Source organism: Scyliorhinus torazame, chromosome 7, assembly GCF_047496885.1.
Source record: "Scyliorhinus torazame isolate Kashiwa2021f chromosome 7, sScyTor2.1, whole genome shotgun sequence".
Taxonomy (NCBI): domain Eukaryota; kingdom Metazoa; phylum Chordata; class Chondrichthyes; order Carcharhiniformes; family Scyliorhinidae; genus Scyliorhinus; species Scyliorhinus torazame.
The window spans coordinates 112,228,271-112,252,739 of NC_092713.1; the positions used below are offsets into that span (position 1 = coordinate 112,228,271).

The 24,469-nt window shown below is 46.1% G+C and overlaps 1 protein-coding gene across 1 annotated transcript in view; it reads left to right on the top strand.

Annotated features, from left to right (window-relative positions):
- The first annotated feature begins 11,639 nt into the window (after positions 1 to 11,639).
- tor3a (torsin family 3, member A) overlaps positions 11,640 to 24,469 on the top strand; it is a 33,853-nt gene continuing 21,023 nt past the window's right edge. Inside the window, exons 1-3 of the mRNA XM_072511272.1 lie at positions 11,640 to 11,912; positions 21,178 to 21,288; positions 22,640 to 22,905. Coding sequence (XP_072367373.1) covers positions 11,744 to 11,912; positions 21,178 to 21,288; positions 22,640 to 22,905 — 546 coding nt within the window. The 5' untranslated portion in view covers positions 11,640 to 11,743. The remainder of the gene's footprint in view (positions 11,913 to 21,177; positions 21,289 to 22,639; positions 22,906 to 24,469) is intronic.

Here is a 24,469-nt window from a genome sequence, read left to right on the forward strand (position 1 = left end):
AAACACTTGAGAGTCTAATACAGGACTGACTGATCTTGGTGCATAAGCATATCCCATCTGTTAACCCTTTGTACTACATCTTCCCCAAGTATACTATCTAATTCTTGATGACAATATGAAACTATTAATTATTTACACTATAATTCTGTAACTCCTTTTTTACAATTCTAGCTTTTATCCAATCCCTACTCTTAACCCTCCCCAAGTCTCAGTTTTGTGGGATTCAATCTCCCACAGTATTTGATCTTTAGCGAAGATGTCTCGGAGGCATGCAGTATTCATCACTGTGCCACTCCAATTTTTACAATGTATAAAACTAGTAAGGGGAAGTGGGAATGAATAGGTATAGAAGATAAGAGGAGAGGATATTAAAGGCCAAATTATAAAAAAGATTAAATAAAACATTATAAGTAGTGATGAATACTAAAGAAAAATAATGCAGCACTAATGAAAAATAAAGGCATTTTAAATTTCCTTTATAACAATGTACAGAGCATCAGCAATAAAGCATGGGAATTAGAGGTAGGAAGTTAAGAAATAGGTGTAATTCTGATAATGGCACTGGATTGCAAGTTAAATAATGCAGACTGTAATCGTGAAGAAAGAAGGGGCAGTGGGTTACCTGTATTCAGTGACAGCAGTAAGAAAGGGCATAAAGAGTTGGAAAACGATCCCATATTGATCGCGATAAAGCATAAATAAGGATTGGTCCCACAACTCGGGGCATACTAAACATCATTAAAGAAAGTGAGGAAGAAATGCGCGGCAAAATATATGAAAGAAGTAAAAAGAAAGGAATGAGAATCATGGAGGATTTTAACTATCCCCAAGTAAACTGGCTGGGGGAAAGTGAAGGGGGAAGAAGCCCAATAGGGGAAGAAATAATAGTAGACCTAATAATGGGAAATGAACTGAAACAGTAAAGCGTCAGGGAATAGCTAAGAAATAGTGATCACATCATGTTAAGATTTAGGATAATGATTGAGAGAGGCTTATAGATAGTACAAATTTCAAAATTATAGATCGAAAAAGAGGCAGGTATGAACGAATGAAATTTGAGCAAAAGGAGGAAAACTGGAAAAGAATATAGATTGAAAAACAGTGGCCAATACTTAAAGGACAGATCATTTGAAATATGTGCTACTGGATAATAAGAAAAAACTAACCAAGAATGAGATGTCATGCACAAAAAAGGGAAGATACAATTAAATGTGAACAAAACAGCATACTCAAAATACAATAAAGGGGAGAATAATAAAATGGAACATGCAGAGGTTAGGAAAGAAGCTGAAAACATAGGAAAAGGAAGTTTGAAATAAAAATATCAAACTGAGTATTAAAGTATTCTATAGGCATGTAAGTAGCAAAGGAAGAATTAAAATCGAGAAAATAATGTAGGAAATACAGCAAAATTCCACAGTGTGTGATAATGAGCATTTAATCTGTTTTTGTGATGTTCGTTGATGAATAAATATTGACCAGGACACCGGAGGACTCCCCAGCTCTTCCTTTATTGGTGCCATGGAATCTTTGACATTATCTCCCATCTAATGCCACATCCAGAAGAAAACATCTCCAAAGTATCTCTTTTTCAATTAATTATATTTATTCCCCTTCTCTGTGTTCTCTCAGCTCATTGCCATTGATGCTGTCAACTGATCAGTGTTCAGCGAAAGCCTCCTTCTGATTTTCTCTTCCCACCCCCAGCCAATACAGAGGAGTTAATATGTTGCACCTTTCAATGGTTCACATCCTCAATAATATAAGCATCTGGATATGAACCAAAACCACTGGCATTATAAAACACTCCCGAAAATAGAATTGCCATGATAAATAGAGCAATTATGAAACCTATTGTAGAATTTGAGGGGATGGGCTATTGGGTGCTATCTTTTTAATTGTTCCTAGTGAATGAACTGGACACTTCATTCTTAATGGATGAGTAATCAACTTAAAACTACCTGTAATGGGGTTGTAGCTAGACAATCTCACTGATATCCCATTTAGATTTACAGGATTAGTATAAGTAACTCTGGACCCAATCAGGCATCAAAATACTGCATTGCTCTCCGTTCTGTAGGAATTCCCACATCTTACAGAAATGTTGACCAATGTACAGGTACAGTTGGAGAAATAAGGAAACCTTTAACCACATGAATGGGGAATAGATTCCGTATGTTAAAATATCCTGACTGAGATTAGGAACTCCATCTGGAGTTTTCATAAATGGATTATCCAACCACCAAACTGAATTTGTGGTAACACTAAATTCATTATAAATATAATCTTTGTAAAAATGCAAAGAATATCTTTGAATGTTCATGCTCCATAGTGCATGGGGCACATCTAGGCTGCCATTCCAGTGCAGTACTGAGAGGTGAGACATTAACCTGACTCCCTGGCTTCTTTCAGGTGATGCCAAAGATACATTTGAAGAAGAGCAGGAGAATTTTTCCTCACCAACATTTATTCCTCAACAAATGTGGTATTACCATTTTGCTGTTATAGAGCTTTGCTGTGCTGCTGCGTACTATGCTTAAGAAGTACTTGGGGATTGGGGGAAGTGTATTGATGTGCATTTAGGTGGATAGAGAGGTTGGCAGAGAGGAAACAAAGAGTAGGAATTAATGGGTCCTTTTCAAATTGGCAGGCAGTAACTAGTGGGGTGCCACAGGCATCGGTGCTGGGACCCCAGCTATTCACTATATAAATGATTTGGATGAGGGAATAAAATGTAACATCTCAAAGTTTGCAGATTATACCAAGCTGGGTGGGAGGGTGAACTGTGACGAGGATGCAGGGATCCTACAGCATGATCTGGACAGGTTGGGCGAGTGGGCAAACCAATGGCAGATGCAGTATAATTTGGATAAATGTGAGGTTATTCACTTTGGAAGCAAAAACAGGGAGACAGATTACAATCTCAATGGTTGCAATTGGCATCGGGGAGTGTGCAGCAGGACCTGGGTGTCCTTGTGCACCAGTTAGTTGCTGAAGGTAAGCATGCACGTGCAGCAGGCGGTAAGGAAGGCTCATGGTATGTTGGCCTTCATTGCGAGAGCTTTCGAGTACAAGAGCAGAGATGTGTTGTTGCAATTATACAGGGCCTTGGTGAGGCCACACCTAGAATATTGTGTGTAGTTTTGGTCTCCTTTTCTGAGGAAGGATGTTCTTGCTCTCGAGGGAGTGCAGCGAAGGTTTACCAGACTGATTCCAGGGATTGGCGGGACGTCATATGAGGAGAGATTGACTAGGTTAAGATTGTTCTCACTGGAGTTCTCACTAGAGACTTTAAAAATTCTAACAAGACTAGGCAGGGAAGATGTTACCAATGATGTGTGTGTCCAGAACCAGGGGTCATCGGAGGATTCAGGGTAAACCATTTTGGACAGAGATGAGGAGACATTTCTTCACCCAAAGAGTGGTGAGCCTGTGGAATTCATTACCACAGGAAGTAGTTGATGCTAAAACATTGAATATATTCAAGAGACAGCTGGATATAGCACTTGGGGAGAATGGGATCAAAGGCTATGGGGGGAAAGCAGGATTAGGCAATTGAGTTGGATGATCAGCCATGATCGTGATAAATGGCGCAGCAGGCTCGAAGGGCCAAAAGGCCTCCTCCTGCTCCTATCTTCTCTTGTAGCCACCTAAAATGGCTGATTCCCTATTAATGTGGCCAAAACCCGATTTAAAATGGCTAACCGAAAAGGCTGATGGGAAAAGCAGCCAACAGGACACAAACGGACAGCTGCAGACAGAATAGCGTATTCGGCTCTGGGGAAGTCGGCCCAGATCGATACTCGAGACTATTAGCAGCACATCAACGCAGACATCTGCAGTTTAATCGGCTATCACCGGGAACAATTGCAACATATTAGCCGGGCCAGACCTGTCGGCGCCTGCAGCAGCCGAAACAAAGACAGGTGAATGACCACCCCCCGATCAAGGAATCGCCCATTATTGGAGCATATCGAACCCAGTGATCGGGAACAAGTCCAATCACTTGGGACTCAGGGTCAAGGGCCGCCCCGAGAGGCGGAAAGCCCCTGGGCCCTATAAAGTGAGGGGCCAAGTTCAGATCTCGCTCTCTCTCCCTTCTTCTCCTGCTCGCGACCTTCGCAAGAACATCGACCAGAAACTGTAAGTTTGACTCCAGCGATCGGTACCCGATAAAGACTCCTAGCCATCGACCCGTATCAGCCTTTTGAATCCCGCGGGCCAGATCCGATTCGATAAGCCATTCGTTTCCCTGACCTGGTGGGCCCTTCCTAAAGTTAAGTATTGGCCAGTAGTGGTAGGTTTCGATATAGATAGTAGGATTATTGTGTAAGCATTAATTGTTGTATATAATAAATGACCGTTGATTTCAATCTTACTAAGCAGTGTGCTGACTTATTAATCATAAGGGATTTGGGCAGCACTGTAGCACAGTGGTTAGCACAAATGCTTCACAGCTCCAGGGTCCCAGGTTCGATTCCGGCTTGGGTCACTGTCTGTGCGGAGTCTGCACATCCTCCCAGTGTGTGCGTGGGTTTCCTCCGGGTGCTCCGGTTTCCTCCCACAGTCCAAAGATGTGTGGGTTAGGTGGATTGGCCATGCTAAATTGCCCATAGTGTCCAAAATTGCCCTTAGTGTGGGGTTGGGTTACTGGGTTATGGGGATAGGGTGGAGGTGTGGACCTTGGGTAGGGAGCTCTTTCCAAGAGCCGGTGCAGACTCGATGGGCCGAATGGCCTCCTTCTGCACTGTAAATTCTATGATTCTATAACTCGAGCTAGAACCACGTGGCGGTATCAGAAAGATACCTGGCGACTCGTGAGCAAAGGTGACATAATCAGAGGTAATAAAACTAAGGCGAAAAAGAGCAACACTCTGTATCTATGTCTGTATCTATGTACTTTGTTAAGATGTGCCAAGTGCTCATCCAGGTACTTTTTAAAGGATGTGAGGCAACCCGTCTCTACCACCCTCCCAGGCAGTGCATTCCAGACTGACACCACCCTCTTGGCAAAAAGGTTTGTCCTCAAATCACCCCTAAACCTCCTGTCCCTCACCTTGAACTTGTGTTCCCTCGTAACTGACCCTTCAACTAAGGGGAACAGCTGCCCGTTATCCACCCTGTCCATGTCCCACATAATCTTGCATGCCTCGATCAGGTCGCCCCTCAGTCTTCTAGGCTCCAGCGAAAACAACCCAAGCCTATCCAACCTCTCTTCATAACTTAAATGTTCCATCCTAGGCAACATCCTGGTGAAACGCTGCTACACCCCCTCCCGTGCAATCACATCCTTTCTATAATGTGACGACCAGAACTGCGCACAGTACTCCAGCTGTGGCCTCAGTAAAGTTCCATACAACTCCAACATGACCTTCCCTACTTTTATCACCAGAGCTTTCTCATAACCCCTCTTTGCTCTCCTAATTTCTTAAACTCCAGCCTGCACTTTCTGTACTTCACTAATGTCTCCGTTGATTTGCTCCCCGTGAACTAGCTAAAAGCCTCTCGTCTCCTTCTGATCGTATCCGGAATGTCTCTGGTCATTGTGGTGGTATGTATTAGGGGTAATACGGTACACCATGAATGCCGAGGAGCTATTGGAGGACAGATGCTGGGTCCCGATTGGATCTGCCGCCTACTGGGCTCCACCCAGATAGGCGGGGTATAAGAACCCGGTTAACTCCCCCGCAGCTCCATTCTGTGACTGAGCTGCTGGGGAACAAGTCTGAACAAGTCTGCTCAATAAAGCCTCGATTGAAGTTCTCTACGTCTCGCCTCGTGTGTGATCGATGGTGCTACAATTTAGTGAGCAGACTCAAAAAGGAATATGGAGCTCCGGATCGCCTCGGAGTGCCTGCGAATCGGCCCCCAAGTAGCTAACGCAACATTGGCGTTTAAACACTGGCTGGCGTGCTTTGAGGGGTACCTCCGAACGGCCCCCGGCAGACCAGAAGATGCAGGTCCTGCATTCCAGTGTGAGTCCCGAAATCTACGCACTCATCGAGGATGCGGAAGAATTCCCAGCAGCGTTCAACTTGCTGAAACAGACCTACATTAGGCCCGTCAACCAGGTCTACGCACGCTACCAGTTCGCGACGAGACGACAAATCCCCGGGGAATCGCTGGACGAATTCTTCAATGCGCTGACGATCCTGGGAAGAAACTGCGACTGCCCAGCGGTAATGGCGAATGAACATACGGACCTCCTGATCAGAGACGCTTACGTAGCAGGTTTGGCATCGTCGCAAATTCGCCAGAGACTTTTAGAGAAAGACTCTCTCGGACTCACAGAGGCACGGGCCCTTGCGGCCTCCCTCGACGTGGCCTCCCAAAACGCCCGCGCCTATGCCCCCGACCGCACTACAGCCCCTTGGGCTCCGTGGACCCCCGCCGCGACCGACCCCCCGGCACCCCAACCCCTCCGCAAGTGTGCGCGGTCAGAATCCCAGACCACCCGGGGGGGCCCCGCTGCAACTTTTGCGGGCAGCCGAAACATTCCCGCCAGCGCTGCCCGGCCCTCTCGGCCACCTGTAAAAGCTGCAGCAAAAAGGGGCACTACGCAGCGGTGTGCCAGTCCCGTGGGGTCGCCGCTATCTCCGGGGAACAAATGGGACCACGGGCTCAACCCCCCCAGCGACCCACAGACGGCCAACGGGCGCCGCCATTTTGGACCCTGGACACCACGAGGGGGGGGGGGACGGGCGCCGCCATCTTCCTACCCACGGGTCGCGTGCGATCCACGGGAGCGGCCATGTTGTCCACCCCCAGCAGCGTGCGATCCAAGGACGCCGCCATCTTGGCTGACAGGCAAGGACCCCAGCGTGGACGGCTCCACACTGCCTGAAGACAACGATCTGATGCACCAACCACGTTTGACATCGGTGACCCTCGACCAGTCGCAGCCCCGGACGCTCCAGACGACAACGACAAAGGTGCTGGTGAACGGGTACGAGACGCCGTGTTTGATCGACTCGGGGAGCACGGAGACTTTTATTCATCCGGACACGGTAAGACGCTGTTTCCTTGTAATTCGGCCAAGCACCCAAAAATTTTCCTGGCGGCGGGATCCCACTCCGTTCAGATCAAACGGTTCTGCATCGCAAACCTAACGGTGCAGGGGAGAGAGTTCAAAAATTACCGGCTGTATGTCCTCCCCCATCTCTGCGCTCCCACTCTCCTGGGGTTGGACTTCCAATGCAACCTCCAGAGCTTAACATTTAAATTTGGCGGCCCTATACCCCCACTGACTATCTGCGGCCTCGCGACACTCAAGGTCGAACCGCCCTCCTTGTTTGCGAACCTCACCCCGGATTGCAAACCCGTCGCCACTAGGAGCAGACGCTACAGCACCCAGGACCGGACGTTTATCAGGTCCGAAGTCCAGCAGCTGCTGAAGGAAGGCATAATCCAGGCCAGCAATAGTCCCTGGAGAGCTCAGGTGGTAGTAGTGAAGACGGGGGAGAAGCAGAGGATGGTCGTAGACTACAGTCAGACCATCAACAGGTACACGCAGCTAGATGCGTACCCTCTTCCCCGCATATCCGACATGGTCAATCGGATTGCACAGTACAAGGTCTTCTCCACCGTGGACCTTAAGCCCGCCTACCACCAGCTCCCCATTCGCCCCGGTGACCGCAAGTACACTGCCTTTGAAGCAGACGGGCGGCTATACCACTTCTTAAGGGTTCCATTCGGCGTCACGAACGGAGTCTCGGTCTTCCAACGGGAGATGGACCGAATGGTTGACCAGCACGGTTTACGGGCCACGTTCCCGTACCTCGACAACGTCACCATCTGTGGCCACGACCAGCAAGACCACGACGCCAACCTCCGCAAATTCCTCCAGACCGCTAACGCCCTCATCCTCACCTTCAACGAGGAAAAATGCGTGTTCAGCACCGACCGTCTAGCCAGCTTGGGCTATGTAGTGCGTAATGGAGTGATAGGCCCCGACCCTGAACGCATGCGCCCCCTGATGGAGTTCCCTCTTCCCCACTGTGCCAAAGCCCTGAAACGCTGCCTGGGCTTATTTTCTTATTACGCCCAGTGGGTCCCCCAGTACGCAGACAAGGCCCGCTCACTAATCCAGTCCACTACTTTTCCCCTGTCGACAGAGGCCCGACAGGCCTTCAGCCGCATCAAAGCGGATATCGCAAAGGCCACGATGCGCGCCATCGACGAGTCCCTCCCCTTTCAAGTCGAGAGCGACGCATCCGACGTAGCTCTGGCGGCCACTCTCAACCAAGCGGGCAGACCCGTGGCCTTTTTCTCCCGGATCCTCCACGCTTCAGAAATTCGCCATTCCTCAGAAGAAAAGGAGGCCCAAGCCATAGTGGAAGCTGTGCGATATTGGAGGCATTACCTGGCCGGTAGGAAATTCACTCTCCTCACTGACCAACGGTCGGTAGCCTTCATGTTCGATAATGCACAGCGGGGCAAGATAAAGAACGACAAGATCCTGTGGTGGAGGATCGAACTCTCCACCTACAACTATGAGATCTTGTACCGTCCCGGAAAGCTGAACGAGCCATCCGATGCCCTATCTCGCGGCACATGTGCCAACGCACAAGTGGACCGCCTCCAAGCCCTCCACGAGGACCTCTGCCACCCGGGGGTCACTCGCTTCTACCACTTTATAAAGGCCCGCAACCTCCCGTACTCGGTCGAGGAGGTCCGAACAGTCACCAGGAACTGCCAAATCTGTGCAGAATGCAAACCGCATTTTTTCAGGCCAGATAGAGCGCACCTGATAAAGGCTTCCCATCCCTTTGAACGCCTCAGTCTGGATTTCAAAGGCCCCCTCCCCTCCACCGATCGCAACACGTACTTTCTTAACGTCGTTGACGAATACTCCCATTTCCCCTTCGCCATCCCCTGCCCCGACATGACCGCGGCCACGGTCATTAAAGCCCTATGCACCATCTTTACACTGTTCAGTTTCCCCGCCTACATCCATACTCTACTCCATCTAACCCCTTAACACAGTGACTATCCCAATTAATGTTTGGAAAGTTGAAATCACCAAATATAATTACCCAATTATTATTTTTACATACCTCTGCGAATTGCGCATATATTTGCTCCTCAATTTCCCACTATCTGAGGGTCTATAATAAACACCTAGCAATGTGGTTATCCCTATTTTGTTCCTAAACTCCACCCACAAAGTTTCATTTGATGTTCCCTCCAAGATATCATCTCTCCTTACCGCAATAACTGAATCCTTAACTAATACTGCAATAACTGAGTCTTCCTCTTTTACTCCCTCCTCTGTCTCGCCTGAAAATTCTATATCCTGGGATGTTGAGCTGCCAATCCTGCCCCTCCCTTAACCATGTCTCCGTGATGGCTACTATATCACAATTACACATGTCAATCCTCACCCTTAACTCATCCATTTTAGCTGTAATACTCCTGGCATTAAAGTAGAGGCCATCCAGCCTCGTCTTACTCTCTTGACACTTAGTACCTCTGTATTCCCTGTTTTTCTGTGTTATGCTGTGTCCCAATTCTGCGAACTGTCTGCGTTCTCTCCACCTGCCAAATTAGTTTAAACTCCTCCCAATAGCATGAGCAAAGAAATGGTGAACAACAAACGTCATTGCCATTCAAAAACAAAGAAAAGCCCCCATACTTGCATCTAGCTACCTTGCACTGTCTCTCCTGTCAGTCCCATATAAAATCCTTGAATGCCTCATCCTTCAGCGAATATGCACAATCCTTAGCGTCAACCAAGCTGGTTTCTGTGAGGACCACCGCACAGGGGAGCAGGTTCTGGTCCTTACCATCTATATTGAAAATGGCTGTGTTTCCTGACCTCACAGGCATCTATGACACCATTTGGCACACTGGGCTCCTCTTTTAAGCTATCACGCTCCCTCCCCAGGGGACTAAAAGCATCAGAACATTGCTGGGCAATCGAAGGTTCAAGAAGGTCGATCTGGAAAAACCCTCCCACACAGGACTTCAATGCAAATTCCACCTGGACAAATGAATGGGAATCATTGGACATGACAAACAATACCTGGTTTTAACCTTCCATGGAAAGATTGGTCCATCCTTGAGAGGTTCAGGACCGACCATGGTCCCTGCTTGGCCAACCTCCACAGATGGGTCTTTAGTGTCAACCCCTATGTGCCTGTGGGAGATAGCAAACTATGTCAGACATCATAGAATGCCCAAACCACAGAATCAGCAAGGCCAATCATATTTTGTCCAGTGTTGCTCCAAGACATTAGGCAGACGTTCAAGTCAAGGTGATAGTGTGAAGAGAAGCTATGACACCAATCTCTATTTTGTGTGAGTGGAACAAAATCTGAAAATGAATATTTTAGCACGTTTTATAATCTGCCTGCGCTGTAAAATGTGTACCCCCAACTCATTTTCTTGATTGTAATGTGGCCAGTACCTGGAATGGCTCCAAGCATTTGTTTATCTCATGCAAACTGCTAAATGTGCAATGGAATTGAATAGAACCAAGAAAAAACATTCTAGAAAGTCTATTATTTAAGGAGACTCTAGGAAAGGATCAGACAGAAAAACACAACCATGACCTTTTTTAAAAATTCACATTGGGTGTGAGTACATGTAAAGCAAACAAGACAGCTGTGATGCCGCAATTGTCCTTGACAGTATTGCTAAATATTTACAACCAGAGTGAATTGTTAATGTTTCATTTGTATAAACATTTGTACGAATAAAAGCAATATAAAACAGTAGTGCACTTCACTCTGTTCATTATCTCCTGTGACACACCCATCTGATCATTATCCTCTGTGTAGTACACTACAGCCAAAGAGCCATTTTTAATGGTTCACCCCAGGCTTTACTCTGTATTTAATACACCTGAGCCTTTCAATTATCATGGTGGCACAGTGGTTAGCATTGCTGCCTCACAGTGCCAGGGCTCCAGGTTCAATTCCAGCCTCGGGTGGCTGTGTGGAGTTTGCACATTCTCCCCGTGTCTGCGTGGGTTTCCTCCGGGTGCTCCGGTTTCCTCCCACAGTCCAAAGATGTGCAGGTTGGGTGGATTGACTATGCTAAATTGCCCCGTAGTGTACAAAAAAAGATGTGTAGGATAGATTAAGGGGTTAATGGGATTGAGCGGGAGAGTGAGCTTGGGTGAAGTACTCTTTCAGAGGGTCAGTCAGACTCAATGGGCCAACTGGCCTCCTTCTGCGCTGTAGGGATTCTACGATCTTGGACATACTTTTTAAAAAAAAATTTAGAGTATCCAATTATTTTTTTTCCAATTAAGGGGCAATTTAGCGTGTTCAATCCACCTAGCTTGCACATCTTTTGGGTTGTGGGGGCGAAACCCACGCAAACACGGGGAATGTGCAAACTCCACAAGGACTGTGACCCAGAGCCGGGATCGAACCTGGTACCTCGGTGCCGTGAGGCTGCAATGCTAACCCATCGTGCTGCCCGGTTTTAATCAACTTTTGACACACCTACGTTTGAGCTATATAGTGTACGACACAATAGCTCCCCCACGTCTACAGTATACATGTCGTTTATTGCTCTGTTAGATTGGAAAAGTGCCTGGCTTGATGAGGTTCACTAACCTGGGTCTGCTGGCAGTTCACGTGATTAACTGCAAGTAATGTTACAGATAAATATTGACAAAGAATGAAAACTGTTTAATGCAGCTACTAGCACAGAGGGAGCTGTCTCCTTTTCTCTCCTCTTCCCCAATCCCCGCAAGCTCTACATTTCAGGTCTAAGAGCGTCCTGTCCTTCGATGAATTTCCAATGGCTCCCACTGTTGTGCTGGTGGTTACAGGCAGTGAAAGGAAATCTATTTCAGGAGCAGCTCGGGACATTTTCAGAGATTTTTCACTCTCTTCCTGGCCAGTTCTGGAATTCGGAATGTGAGAGTAAAGAGCTGACAGACATCTCGAAGCAGAATGGTGAGTGAGTAAAAATATGTGATATGTGTCAAGAATAAAATGAGTTCCAGATGATGACTCTGTCAAGATTGGAGTATAAAATAATGGTTATTTGGAAGGGAATTACAGACAAAGCACACCATTCCAATGAGTTATCTTAAGACTGCAAACTGATTGAGGGATTCAAATTATTTAAGTACAGGACAATGGATGCCTGAAAGCAAGTCAAATTACAGGGTCCCAATGCAGTAAAACAGGAGGGAAGCTGCAGCTGTTTGTATGGGAATGACTGCAGAGCCTGTTTATAATAGAGGGGAAAGTATAAAGATCATTGTCACTTAGCCCACTTTTTTACTCCTGACATTTATGCTACCTACCACTGAATAATTGATAGATACCATTGTCATTATGTAAGTTTATCCAGACACAATTTACTGTGATTGCCAGAAGTGTCTGAACTTTAAACCATTGACCAGTCTGGCAACTCAGCACAATATTGGGTGCAGTGAATTGTCAAAGGTGTCATCCTTCAGGTAAGATTTTAAACCAGAGTTCAGTCCACCATTTCAGGCACTATTTACAGAAGAGGAAGAAGTTATTTTAAATCCTCAGGCCAACAATTTTGAATTAACAGTGGCAAAAAAGAGGAGAACCAAACTTACCCCTCATGGCTGTTTGAGAGGCATTGATGGTGCTGAATGGATGCCAGTAACAAGCACGGCACTTCAGTGTGTAGTTCATCTGTGAGTTCCTTTCTGGGGCATGTATGGAATTACATTGGTCCATCAATTTGTCAGCCAAAATGTTTCTTCTTGCCGTATTAACAAACTTCGCAATGAGATCCTCCACAACACATCGGAAAATGTCATTATATTCCATTCATCATGGTGAAAATTATCTAGAGCTAATGGACTGCCTACTCCGCTGAATTGTACCATTTCTGTAATATTCTCCCGAACACCGGAAAGTATAATGGTTCAAGGAGGAGGTGCACTGTCACCACCAGCAGCAGCATCACCATCACCACTACTAGCACCATCACTGCCACCAGCAGCATCACCACCACCAGCAGCAGCTTCACCACCGCTAGCAGCATCACCATCACCAAAACCAACACCACCAGCATCATCACCACCAGCACTATCACCATCACCACCATCACCAACACCAGCACCATCACTACCACTAGAACCATCACCATTAGCAGTGTCACCACTAGCAGCGGCATTACCAGTGCTAGCACCATCACCACCTCTCGTACCATCACCACCATCACAATCACCACTGCTAGCACCATTACCATCACCACCGGCACCATCACTACCACCACCACCACCCACAGCACCATTATCTTCAGCACTATCATCACCACCACGAGCACCATTACCATCACCACCGGCATTACCATCACTATCATCACCAGCATCAACATCAGCAGCACCACCAACACTACCGTGTCAGGGCAGCCTGAAATGGGTGGTAAGCACCGGCCATGTCAATGTTTCCTACAACCTGAAAATAAAACGAACGATACCTCGGCCATAACGTGTGGCAGCTCAAGTCATTCCTTGGCTTCATTTATTGTCAATCTGTCTTTCTTCTTTCAGTTATCTTAATAAAATTGAAAGGGAGTTTCAATGTTGAAGTGCCCAAAATTATGTTAGCATTTAATTAGGTTGACCCTGTCCCTACCCCAGCATTTCACTCTTTTTATTTGTTAAAACTATTTTTATTGTCAGTCAGGTTTGCATAAATGTTCACTTAATGTCAAGTCATAGTAATATGGGAAATATGAGCAGGATGAGGCCATTCAGCCTCTCGACCCTGCTCCATCGTTCAACTAGACCATGGCTTATCTTCCACCTCAATGCCATTTTCCTGCACTATCCCCATACCCCTTGATGCTTTAATATCTAAAAGTCTGCCAGTTTCTGTCTTGTGTATATACTCAATGACTGAGCCTTTAAAGCCCTCTGAAAGAGAATTCCAAAAATTCACCACCGCGGACTGAAGAACTTCCTCCTCATCTCAGTCCTAAATCGCCTCCTTTATTCTAAAATGGTGTCCCCGGTTCTAGACACTCCAGCCAGGGGGATTATCCTTCCTGCATCTACCCTGTTGAGCCACGTAAGAATTTTTAATCTCTGAATACAATCACCTCTCGTTCTTCTAAAGTCTAAGAACGTCGGCCCGGTTTCCTCAATCTCTCCTCGTGGAAATCCTGCCACCCCAGGAATCATTCTGCACAACCTTCGGTGCACTCCCATAACCACAGGACATTAGCTGGCCTCCAGAACAGAATGTAAACCTGGTGTTTTGTGTTTAAAGACTGCAGTGCTTTCTCAGTCTGAGTCTATAGAACTAATGTAAAATATCTACTTATAAAATGAATGAAAGGGATTGAACTTAATGATTATCCATGATCATAATGAATGGTGGAGCAGGCTCGAAGAGCCAATTGGCCTCCTCCTGCTCCTATTTTCTATGTATGTTTCTATGTAAAATGCCTTATGGCAGAGGTCACGTGACTACAGCAAGCCAGAAAGGGCATATAGTGCTGTTGCATTTCAAAACCCCAAATATCTGCCTTTTCATAATGAGCAAAAGATACAAACATCCCACTTTTCCTAATAAACAGAAGACAAATTTCATCTGGCGAGCTCTCTCTAGAAATCCTATTGAATTCAAATCATGATTGGCTATGGCTTCTACTATTGTATCTCCACATCCGTAGACTGGTAGATTATCACTATGGCTTCCAATCCAGGAAGATCTCTGACTATTTTATGCTGTCTGCGTTGATACTCTTCTAGAGCCGTGGAAATGCCAAACGGCATGCGCAACCAATCAATATCTCCCAAACAGCATCCAGAATGTAGTTAGAAAGCTGCTGCTTCATCCAGCTTCACTTGCCAGTAACCATTCTTCACATCTAGGGCCGTGAAGATATTTACCTTGACAAGTTGTGGCAAATTGCCTTCAATGGTTGGCATGGGATAGTGAGATCTCTTTTGCACTTTATTTCGATTCCTTGGATCTAAGCATACTCTCAGCTCTCCAGGTTGTTTCAATGTTACCATGCGGCTAATCCAGTCTGTTGGGAGTTGTCACTTTCTTAATTACTCCCTTTTTTTCCAGCTCATTTATCTGGTCTTTTAGGCTGGAATTGAGGGTGGCTCGAATTCTTCTTTGCAGATGCTGAATTGGGCTTACACTCTCATTTCCTTTGAAATTATATTTTGCAGGTAAACATCCAAACCCTGTAAACACATCTTTGTCCTCCCCTAGGAACTGTTCGGCAGCCAATGGTTTCGTGTGCTGCGACACATTGTAAATCTCTGTTGGCATGCTTAGGGTTCCTAGTCCAAGCTTTAGACTTGCTCCAGCTGAGATGAGTGGTTGTTACATATCCACTACGATCTGGAACTCTAGATCTTCCTTCTTGCCATTGCCTTGGGCTCTCGGTCTAATTTGTCTTCCCTGTATGAGTTTTGTGCCATCATATATCCTCACCTTTACTTTTCAGGACTTCATTTTGGACCAGCATGTTAATCCACTTTGCACAGTTTTGTGTTGCATGATGCACCAGTGTCTGACATTTCTTGTTCTCTCGATGCTCTCCTTCTGCCATCATCATTCTAACAGTCACAAACCATTTCTCACCTACACACTTGACAGAACTAACATGTTGTATCATATATAGTGCTTCATTTGTTGCTGATATCCCTCCAGTGGATATCTGTATAGGCTTGTTTAGCGTGTTTCTAATCAAACACGTGTGTGAAATGATTCGGCTTCTTGCAGTTTAAAACATGCTTTCCACATGCTGGACAATCCTTCCTTTCCCTTGTATGCCGTCCTGCACAATATTTGCATCCTTACCTTTGTCTGTGATTGCTCTGCTCTTTCGGCCTTGCAGCATAATGTACCACCTGGTGTGTTCTGTCACACATGTAACTGACTCGGTACACCCTCTGCATTTCTGCACACGTCCATTGCTTTTTTGAGTATAACTTTCTCCTCTCTCAGTAGACTTGCTCTCAGTGAGGGATCTCATATGCCTAAGATTATTCTATCTTTAATTAGATCATCTTTTCGCTGTCCGAATTCACATGATTCTGCAGCCACATACTTTTCACTGGGCACATTTTCACTTTGAGGCATAATATTTAAAAAATATTTAAATTTAGAGTAGCCAATTATTTTTCCCAATTAAGGGGCAATTTAGCGCGGCCAATCCACCTACCCTGCACATCTTTGTGTTGTTGGGGTGAAACCAACGCAGACATGGGGAGAATGTGCAAACTCTGTATGGACAGTGACCCAGGACCAGGGTCGAACCTGGGTCCTCAGCACCATAGGCAGATAACCACTGTGCCACCTGAACCATAATATTAAATACATGACATTCATAAGTTACGTTTACTAAGGTTCAAATCATGCAATCAAGGTGTTCAAAATCTCAATCATCTGGTTTTTTTGTTCGTCAATTAGCTTTAAGGTGGTATATAATTTGTAGCAGTGCCTCATCAACAGTGTTGAAAGTATAGCTACTCATAGAATTTACAGTGCAAATGGAGGCCATTCGGCCCATCGAGCCTGCACCGGCTCTTGGAAAGAGCACCCTACCCAAGCCCACACCTCCACCCTATCCCCATTCCCCAGTAACCCCACCCAACACTAAGGGAAATTTTGGACACTAAGGAGAATTAGCATGGCCAATCCACCTAACTTGCACATCTTTGGACTGTGGGAGGAAACCGGAGCACCCGGAGAAAACCCACGCAGACACGGGGAGAATGTGCAGACTCCGCACAGACAGTGACCCAAGCCAGGAATCGAACCTGGGACCCTGGAGTTGTGAAGCAATTGTGCTATCCACAATGCTACCGTGCTGCCCACTCATACACTGATACTCATATCAGTTCCAACGTGTTTCGTGTTTTTTTAAAATTTAAAGTGCCTAATTCTTTTTTTTCCCAATTAAGGGGCAATTTAGTATGGCCAATCATCTACCCTGCAAATCTTTGGGTTGTGCGAACCACGGTCCTGGCTTGTTATTTAACTCAGTTACCTCATAGTTTTGCCTTTGAGGAAAAAATGCTTGTTCTGTCACATATTACCTTTCATTTCTACTGGAGCAGTAAGTACAAAATTTGCAACCTCCTTCACTCACCCACCCACTATTTTACTTGCAGCCTTACTTTGTGTTCACTCTTCACATCCTTTTCAGCAGGTTTTAGCAGATTTGAACATTGTTCACATCTTTCCATATTTCTAGAGTTTCAAAATTCTATTCTGATCTCCACTATGAACACCCTGGGCTGGATTCTCCGCAGCCCGAAGTCGTAATCGCGGCCAGCGATAGGGCGGAGAATCCATTTTGACACCGTAATCGGGCCCGGCGATTCTTTAGGCACCGGAAATCAGCGTCACCGGGGAGTACGCCGCGTTGCAGGGGGCCCATTGCCCGAGGCCCGCGCATCAAACCTCCGCTAGCGACCGGCTGGGTATCCCGATGGCGTGGAACTCAGTCCGCGGCCGCCCTGGTCTGGGGTGGGCGCATCGGAGACCAGTGGGGCCTTATAGGTGGGCAGCAATTAAAGGCGCGGGGTTTGAGGCACAGACGTGCGGCCTATCGGGGTTACCTTTTTGTCTGGCTCCGCAGTCTGAATCCGCCATGGAGCACAGCTCTGCCGCTGCCGTTGGAGGTCGCCACTGTGCGCATGACCAGGACATGTGGGGGCCCGTAGCTGCATCAAAACCTGAGAGATTCACTCCGGGTCCCTGCTAGCCCACTGCAGGGTTCAGAATTCGTTGAACATTTTTCCAGGAATTTTGGGAGTAAAACTCCACCGTTTTTACGCTGGTGTGGGGGCCATAGTCTCATTTTGGGAGAATCCAGCCCCGTGTTCAAAAATTGCAGTTCTTTCTCAATGAGAGTCTTTGTAAAATATCTGCTTACAGCGAGTGTCGTATGGAGAACGGTTGAGGACTCTGGGTCTGTACTCGTTGGAGATTAGAAGGATGAGGGAGGATCTTATTGAAACTTACAAGATACTGCGAGGCCTGGATAGAGTGGACATGGAGAGAGTGTTTCCATTTGTAGGAAAAACTAGAAGCAGAGGACACAATCTCATTCCATAATGATCCTTTAAAACGGAGATAAGGGGAATTTCTTCAGCCAGGAGGTGGTGAATCTGTGGAACTCTTTGCCGCAGAAGTGTGTGTGGAGGCCAAATCACTGATTGTCTTTAAGACAGAGATAGATAGGTTCTTGATTAATAAGGGGATCAGTGGCGGCACAGTGGTGCAGTGGTTAACACTGCTGCCTATGGCGCTGAGGACCCGGGTTCGATCCCAGCCCCAGGTCACTATCTGTGTGGAGTTTGCACATTCTCCCCGTGTCTGTGTGGGTTTCACCCCCACAACCCAAAGATGTGCAGGTTAGGTGGATTGGCCACACTTAATTGGAAAAAAATGATCGGGTACTCTAAATTTATAAAAAAATAAGGGGATCAGGGGTTATGGGGAGAAGGCAGGAGAATGGGGATGAGAAAAATATCAGCCATGATTGAATGGCAGAGCAGACTCGATGGGACGAGCATACTAATTCTGCTCCTTTGTCTTATGGTCTTAGTACAGAGGTCACATGACTATGACAGCCCAGATAGGACATGTTGTGCATTTCAAAACTCCAAACACCTGGCATTAGTTCAGAAGGTAACACACACTCTGCAGAAAGATATTGTCAAATGACAACACATCAACTTAGGAGACATTTATCTTCAATTGTGGCAACCCATCAACCTGAAATAGTTTGGTTATGAATATAGTTGACAGTTATTTCCAAAATTTGCATGATGCAAACCTGAAATTTGTACTCTTTTAAATTTCGAACAAATGGTTGAGGAACCTGAAACCTGTTTAGCCTACCAAATCCAGAGATATGGGGCTGGATTCTCCGCACCCTGACTCCGAAATCGCTTCGATGATGGGGCGGAGAATCCAGTTTCCCGCACAAAATTGGAACCAGAGCCGGTTCCATGATTCTCCGCCCACCGAAATGTGCCGTACTCGGCGCGTACACAGTGCTGATTATCCACCGCCTCAAGCTATTGCCTGAGGCCCGCCACGCTCCTCCGTCCCCGACCGGCCGAGTTCCAACGGCGTGGGGACATAGTCTCAGAAACAGAGAATGCAAGGTCTTGGCTCTGTATGGAAATCCATAGGATTTCTCCTGAGTTACTGTTTTTATGGAGGTGGACTTGGGTGAAAACAAATACAATAGGTTGACTAAGACTACTGCTTCAGATCTATTCCCAAATCACTGCTTTGCATTCTCCTCCCAAAACATTTCCAGTCGTTTTTATGACCCATTTGAGTCAAGGATACATGGCTAATTCCAAAGGTTCATTCGCTGCGGAGTTTGAAGCAGATATACCTCAGGTAGATACAACTTTAGAGGTAGCAATGTAAACAGGTGGTTCTTCTTTGTCTGTCTTATCTCCTCTAAAGTACTTGGAGTGGAGTTATAACTTTTGCTGTTATCTGTACTAAGTTCTGCGCAAAGTACTATCCATCAAAGTAGACATGGATTTCCACTTTCTTGTTATGTGAAGAGGAGGAGAGCCTGTGTGTTCATCTGAGTGGCCACACCCCTCCTGCAAGATGAATGCAAAGGTATATAATAGTCCGGAAAGGTATATGAGCTGAGAGGAGTTTTCATGATCCTGGTTCTGGCTTCACCAACCTTCAGCAGTTAGCATGCCTCCAACCTTGCCCACTCCTATAGACTCTCCTAGGTGTCTGCCCAGAATTTGAATACAAGATCCTTCACTCTGATGGCCCTTACCTTTGGTATTGCTTTGAAGGTCAGTTTTCCTTGAAAGGACGAGAGGACCATTTTAGTGATCTAAGAGTGGCATGGACAAGTGTAGATGGTAGTTGGATGTTTGGCATGGTTCCCTTTGCATTATTGAGTTCTCCTGACACCCCAGGTGTTGAGAGTGAAAGGGTATAAGAGGTCAGGAGGTGCGTTTTCGGGTGCGGCGCGCTCCCACTGGCAGTGGGATTCTCCATCCCAGCAGCTGGCCAATGGGGTTTCCATTGTGGGCACCCCCATGCCGTCGAGAAATCCATGGGAGTGAGTGCACTGCCGGTGAAACGGAGGATCCCGCCGATGGAGAATCCAGCCCCAGACCTCACAGCGGCTAAGGTAGTGAACCAGAACCGTAACTTTTTTTTAGTTTTAAGACTGTGCGGAAAGGCCGATTAGCTCCAGTAGTGATTTTGGTTATTTTTTTTACAAACAAAAGATTATAACAAAAGAAAAACAATATTTAAACTTCAAACCAACAGCTTACAGGTATATCTTAACCCTAACACACAATTTCCCATTAAACAGCACATAAAATAAACATACAGCTCTCAACTCCACTTACACAGTCAGTTAAAAATGATCCTTGCATTACAGAACACATTCCTGTTGTTAGTGCAGCTCCTTCAGACCCTGTCTGAAAGTCTGTCTCTGGGACAATGTAATTCAGGCCAGGTGCGGGCGTACCTCTGACTCAGTGCTAGCAGTTTTACCCTCAGGCTGTTAACCCCTGACTTGCCCACTGCATCTTCGGTCCATTTTCCTAACATCTCCCAGTCGTCACACAGGTCATTGAAGATTTTTAAGGCTGAAGTTACATAGATTATTTTGGTGGGGGAGTCAAAAGGTATAGAAGGATATACGCAAAAGTGGAATTGGATCAGATCAGCCATGATATTACCAAATGGAGGAGTTGAATCGAGGGTCTGAATGGTCGACTCATTCTCTTAATTCATATGTTCATATGACTGCAGCCACTCCTTCAACAACCATGACTAAAGCATGGAGGGACATTTTTCAGCATGAATGACTGTGAAGCATGAGAGTAGATCTGTTCGCTGCGAAGGTGATGATTTGTCTGGAGAGTCTGGTATTCAGAGAAGGCCGGAATGACCCCAAGTGTCCACTGAAGAGCACCCTCAGGCACTATATACTATCTAAAAATACCAGCACTTGTCACTTACCTTGTGTGCTCAAAATAGGCCTCATACTACCAGAAAAAAAAACAAAAATTATATTCAGGATATTCACTAATAATAGCCACCTCAAATAATACTACACAACAGGCAGGAAACTGAGATTGTTGTGAATTTGATAAGGTTTTTTTTTAAATAAAGAGGATCAGAAAGATTAAATCCAATATGTTTCTTTACCGATATAAAACATTTTTTTCTTCTTTGATTTTAGCAAACACTTTGGAGGCCTGGTCCTTTTTCATCCATGAGATAGAAGGCTGGTACTGCAGTGTACAGGAGTGTTGTGAATCAGGAGACTGCCGGCTAACTAACAACATTACAGGTTTGGGAATATGAATTGACCTACAGCGTTAGGAGACAGCCCAATGTACCTGAGTATTAGCCTGTTAATGTCAAGGAGTATTTGGTGCCCAACAGTTAAGGAGCACAGACTCTCATGTTTGTTGTGTTTTATGCGATTAAGTTCCTTTGTTTTGCTTTTGGGAACATGTTTGGTCCTAAGGTCGACTCACAGTAGTTTCTTCCAATTAACGGGCACTGTGCCCATTGGTACAGATTCCAGATCGCACCAGCTAATGTATTCACCTCGACTGGGATGATGTCCAAATACATTGGTGCCCAGCAGTACTCATGATTTATCCTCAGAGCACCAATTATGTACCACCTTCTTCAATTGTGGGTCCCATTAGACTTAAAGCAGCATGTGCCTTTGCAGGGTGTGGGGGATGGAGATACGGATGATTGGGGTCCTGTGATTCCCCGCCCCATTTTCTTGGTCTCCAGTAAAAGGTGACCAGCGAATGCTATTAGGAGATAAGGTCATCCCATCTTTTATACCAACAAAGTGCTTCTTAGAAATTTTAGGAACAGCAAAACGTCTCAAGACTCAGCAAGTGTGTTCCTTTCTTTTCCATGAAATCTACCTTTGTCAAATTAAAATCACTGAAAAGAAGTATGGATCCTAGAGTGTTCTTCCCATCTTTCTATGAACCACTTTGCAACTGCCCAAAAGAGCAAGACTGAAAGCAGGAGTTTGTTGTAAAGGCAGGGGGAGGCAGTGGCGTGGTGTTATTCTTGCTGGGCTAGTAATCCAGAGACCCAGAGTCATGCTTTGGGGACCTGGGTTCAAATCCCGCCATGGCAGATGGTGAAATTTGAATTCAATAAAAATCTTGAATTAAAAGCCTAAAGGCAACCATGAAACCATTGCCGAAAAAAAACATCTGGTTCCTTTAGGGAAGGAAATCTGTCATCCTTATCTGGTCTGGCCTATATGTAACTCCAGATCCACAGCAATGTGGTTGACTCTTAAATGCCCTCAGGGATGGTTGACGCCCACATCCCGTGAATGAATAAAGAAAAAAAAAAGTTACAGGTACACAGCCTTCACTTCGCACTGATCGACCTGCTCCTAATTCTGGTGTATGTGCACCTTTATGGTATTGATGGTGCATGTGGTGGATGCCAATTTTGAAGCGAAAGAGGTCACACAACACCCAAGAGGTTACAGACCCAATTCCAGCCCAGAATTTTTAATTTAGATAATAATAATCTTTATTGTCACAAGTAGACTTACATTAACACTGCAATGAAGTTAGGTTATGAACAGAATTTAATCAAAGGTAGGAATGGAAGAGTACAATAAGATTTGGATTTGTGCATTTTCTAACCAGGACTTGAGCATGACCTAAGCAAAAAGTTACACGGGCAGCACCTGGCCAAGGAGGTTGTGGTCAAAGCGGTGAAAGGTTTCTCAGCAACCAAAAGCCCCGAGAAAGCACTAGCGCTTTCCTTCCATGGTTGGTCCGGTACTGGCAAGAACTTCGTGGCCAAAATTATAGCAGATAATCTGTACCGAGATGGGCTGAGGAGTGAGTGTGTGCATTTCTACATCGCTCCCTTCCACTTTCCACATGCCAATATGGTTGACATTTACAAGGTAAGCAGAGCTGAATGGAATGATTGGGTACCAATTATTGACCCAAAGTGCGGAATCTTCTGCTCTCACTGATGATGAGCTTAGAGGTGGGAAGGACCGGTAATTAGGCTGGGTGGTGTGTACTCGAACTCTGCTGACAATTCATATCTTTTTATTAAAACAGTGAAAAATATATACAAGGCCAAACGGTCCAAACACTAATTTTGTGTTGGAGAAACAGGGGACCTTCCCCTCAGTACCAACGTACGGGGAGGGGGGTAGGATACTTTGATTATTAAAACAGTTCACAACACAGTTGTACAAAAATCAAATGGTACAAGCACTAAACTTTTCACTGGAGACCAGATACCCTCACCTCTGTACCAACAGAAGCGAAAGGAACTGGGGTGGTAGGGAGAGGGGAAAGGAGGGTGGTGGGGAGAGAGGGAGTCATGGTGTTGGTGGAGGGGAGCCCAAAAGGACACTGCCTGAACTATCTACAGAGGCAGAAAAATAAAAGAGCCTTCAATTATGGTGTGCCAGATTACGGGAGTCCCCCAGAGGGGGTGAGGGGTGACAGTGTCAGGCACAAGTGAGCCCCTCACCCCGGTACAGAGCGCTTCACGTGCACTCTGCACTCCCGACACTGGGCGGCTGACAGCCTTCGGACAGTCGCCCTCCGGGCCCAAATCCTCCACCACACTGAGTGTGGCGGGTGATACGGGCCCACCAGTCCAAGTGAAACATTCATGACAATTTAAGGGATTAACCCAACTGCAAGGAGATCGGTCGTCGTGCAGCTTGGTTAAACTGGCAGGTGAAACTGTGCGGGCTGCTTATCACTTCAAGGAGGCGGGGGGTGGGGGCGTGGTGAATCCCTTGATCAATGGCACTAAGTGCCAGGTCAAGTGATTGGGGATCAGGAAGAGGGGGAGCCCACAGAGCCAGCTGCCTGCCCTCGCTTCCAATCCCTCTGTGCCCCCCGCCCCCGAACATCACTTATCTGTAACCAAGCGCCACTGCAATCCTGGGGCTGCAGGGACGTGTCCTTCCAGCAGTAGCCACGGCCTTGATTTGCATGTGGTTTGGTGGGCCATCCTGAAAAGAGACACCATTTGTCTCGCATCATCTTTGTAGCCAGCAGGCCAGGCACTCGACACCTCAACAAGATTCCACCCCCATACTCAAATCCATCAGCCAGTTAGTTTGAGATTATTGATGGGGCACAGTTGCAACTGGAGGAAGTGAAGGCATTAACATTGAGGGAAATAAAGAGCAGGGTCACTTTGGAAAACCTTGTAGGAGAAATGGAATTTAAAATAGCCATTTTTCTGTTCAAAAGTATTGGGCAGTGGGGAATACCTATATTAAGATGTCATCTATTCTAATTCCAGTCAACTCTTGTTGTTTACGACCCACTCAATTGTAAATTAGTTTACCCGTGCAAATATAGCTGTTTGCATAACCGTAGTTTGCAACCTGCAAAACTTCATTCTTCCTGATTTAGAATGTTGAATTTTCACTTTTCCCACATTGTTCCCACGTGGAAAGTGTGCGCTGTGCATGTGCCAACTCTGAGCATGCA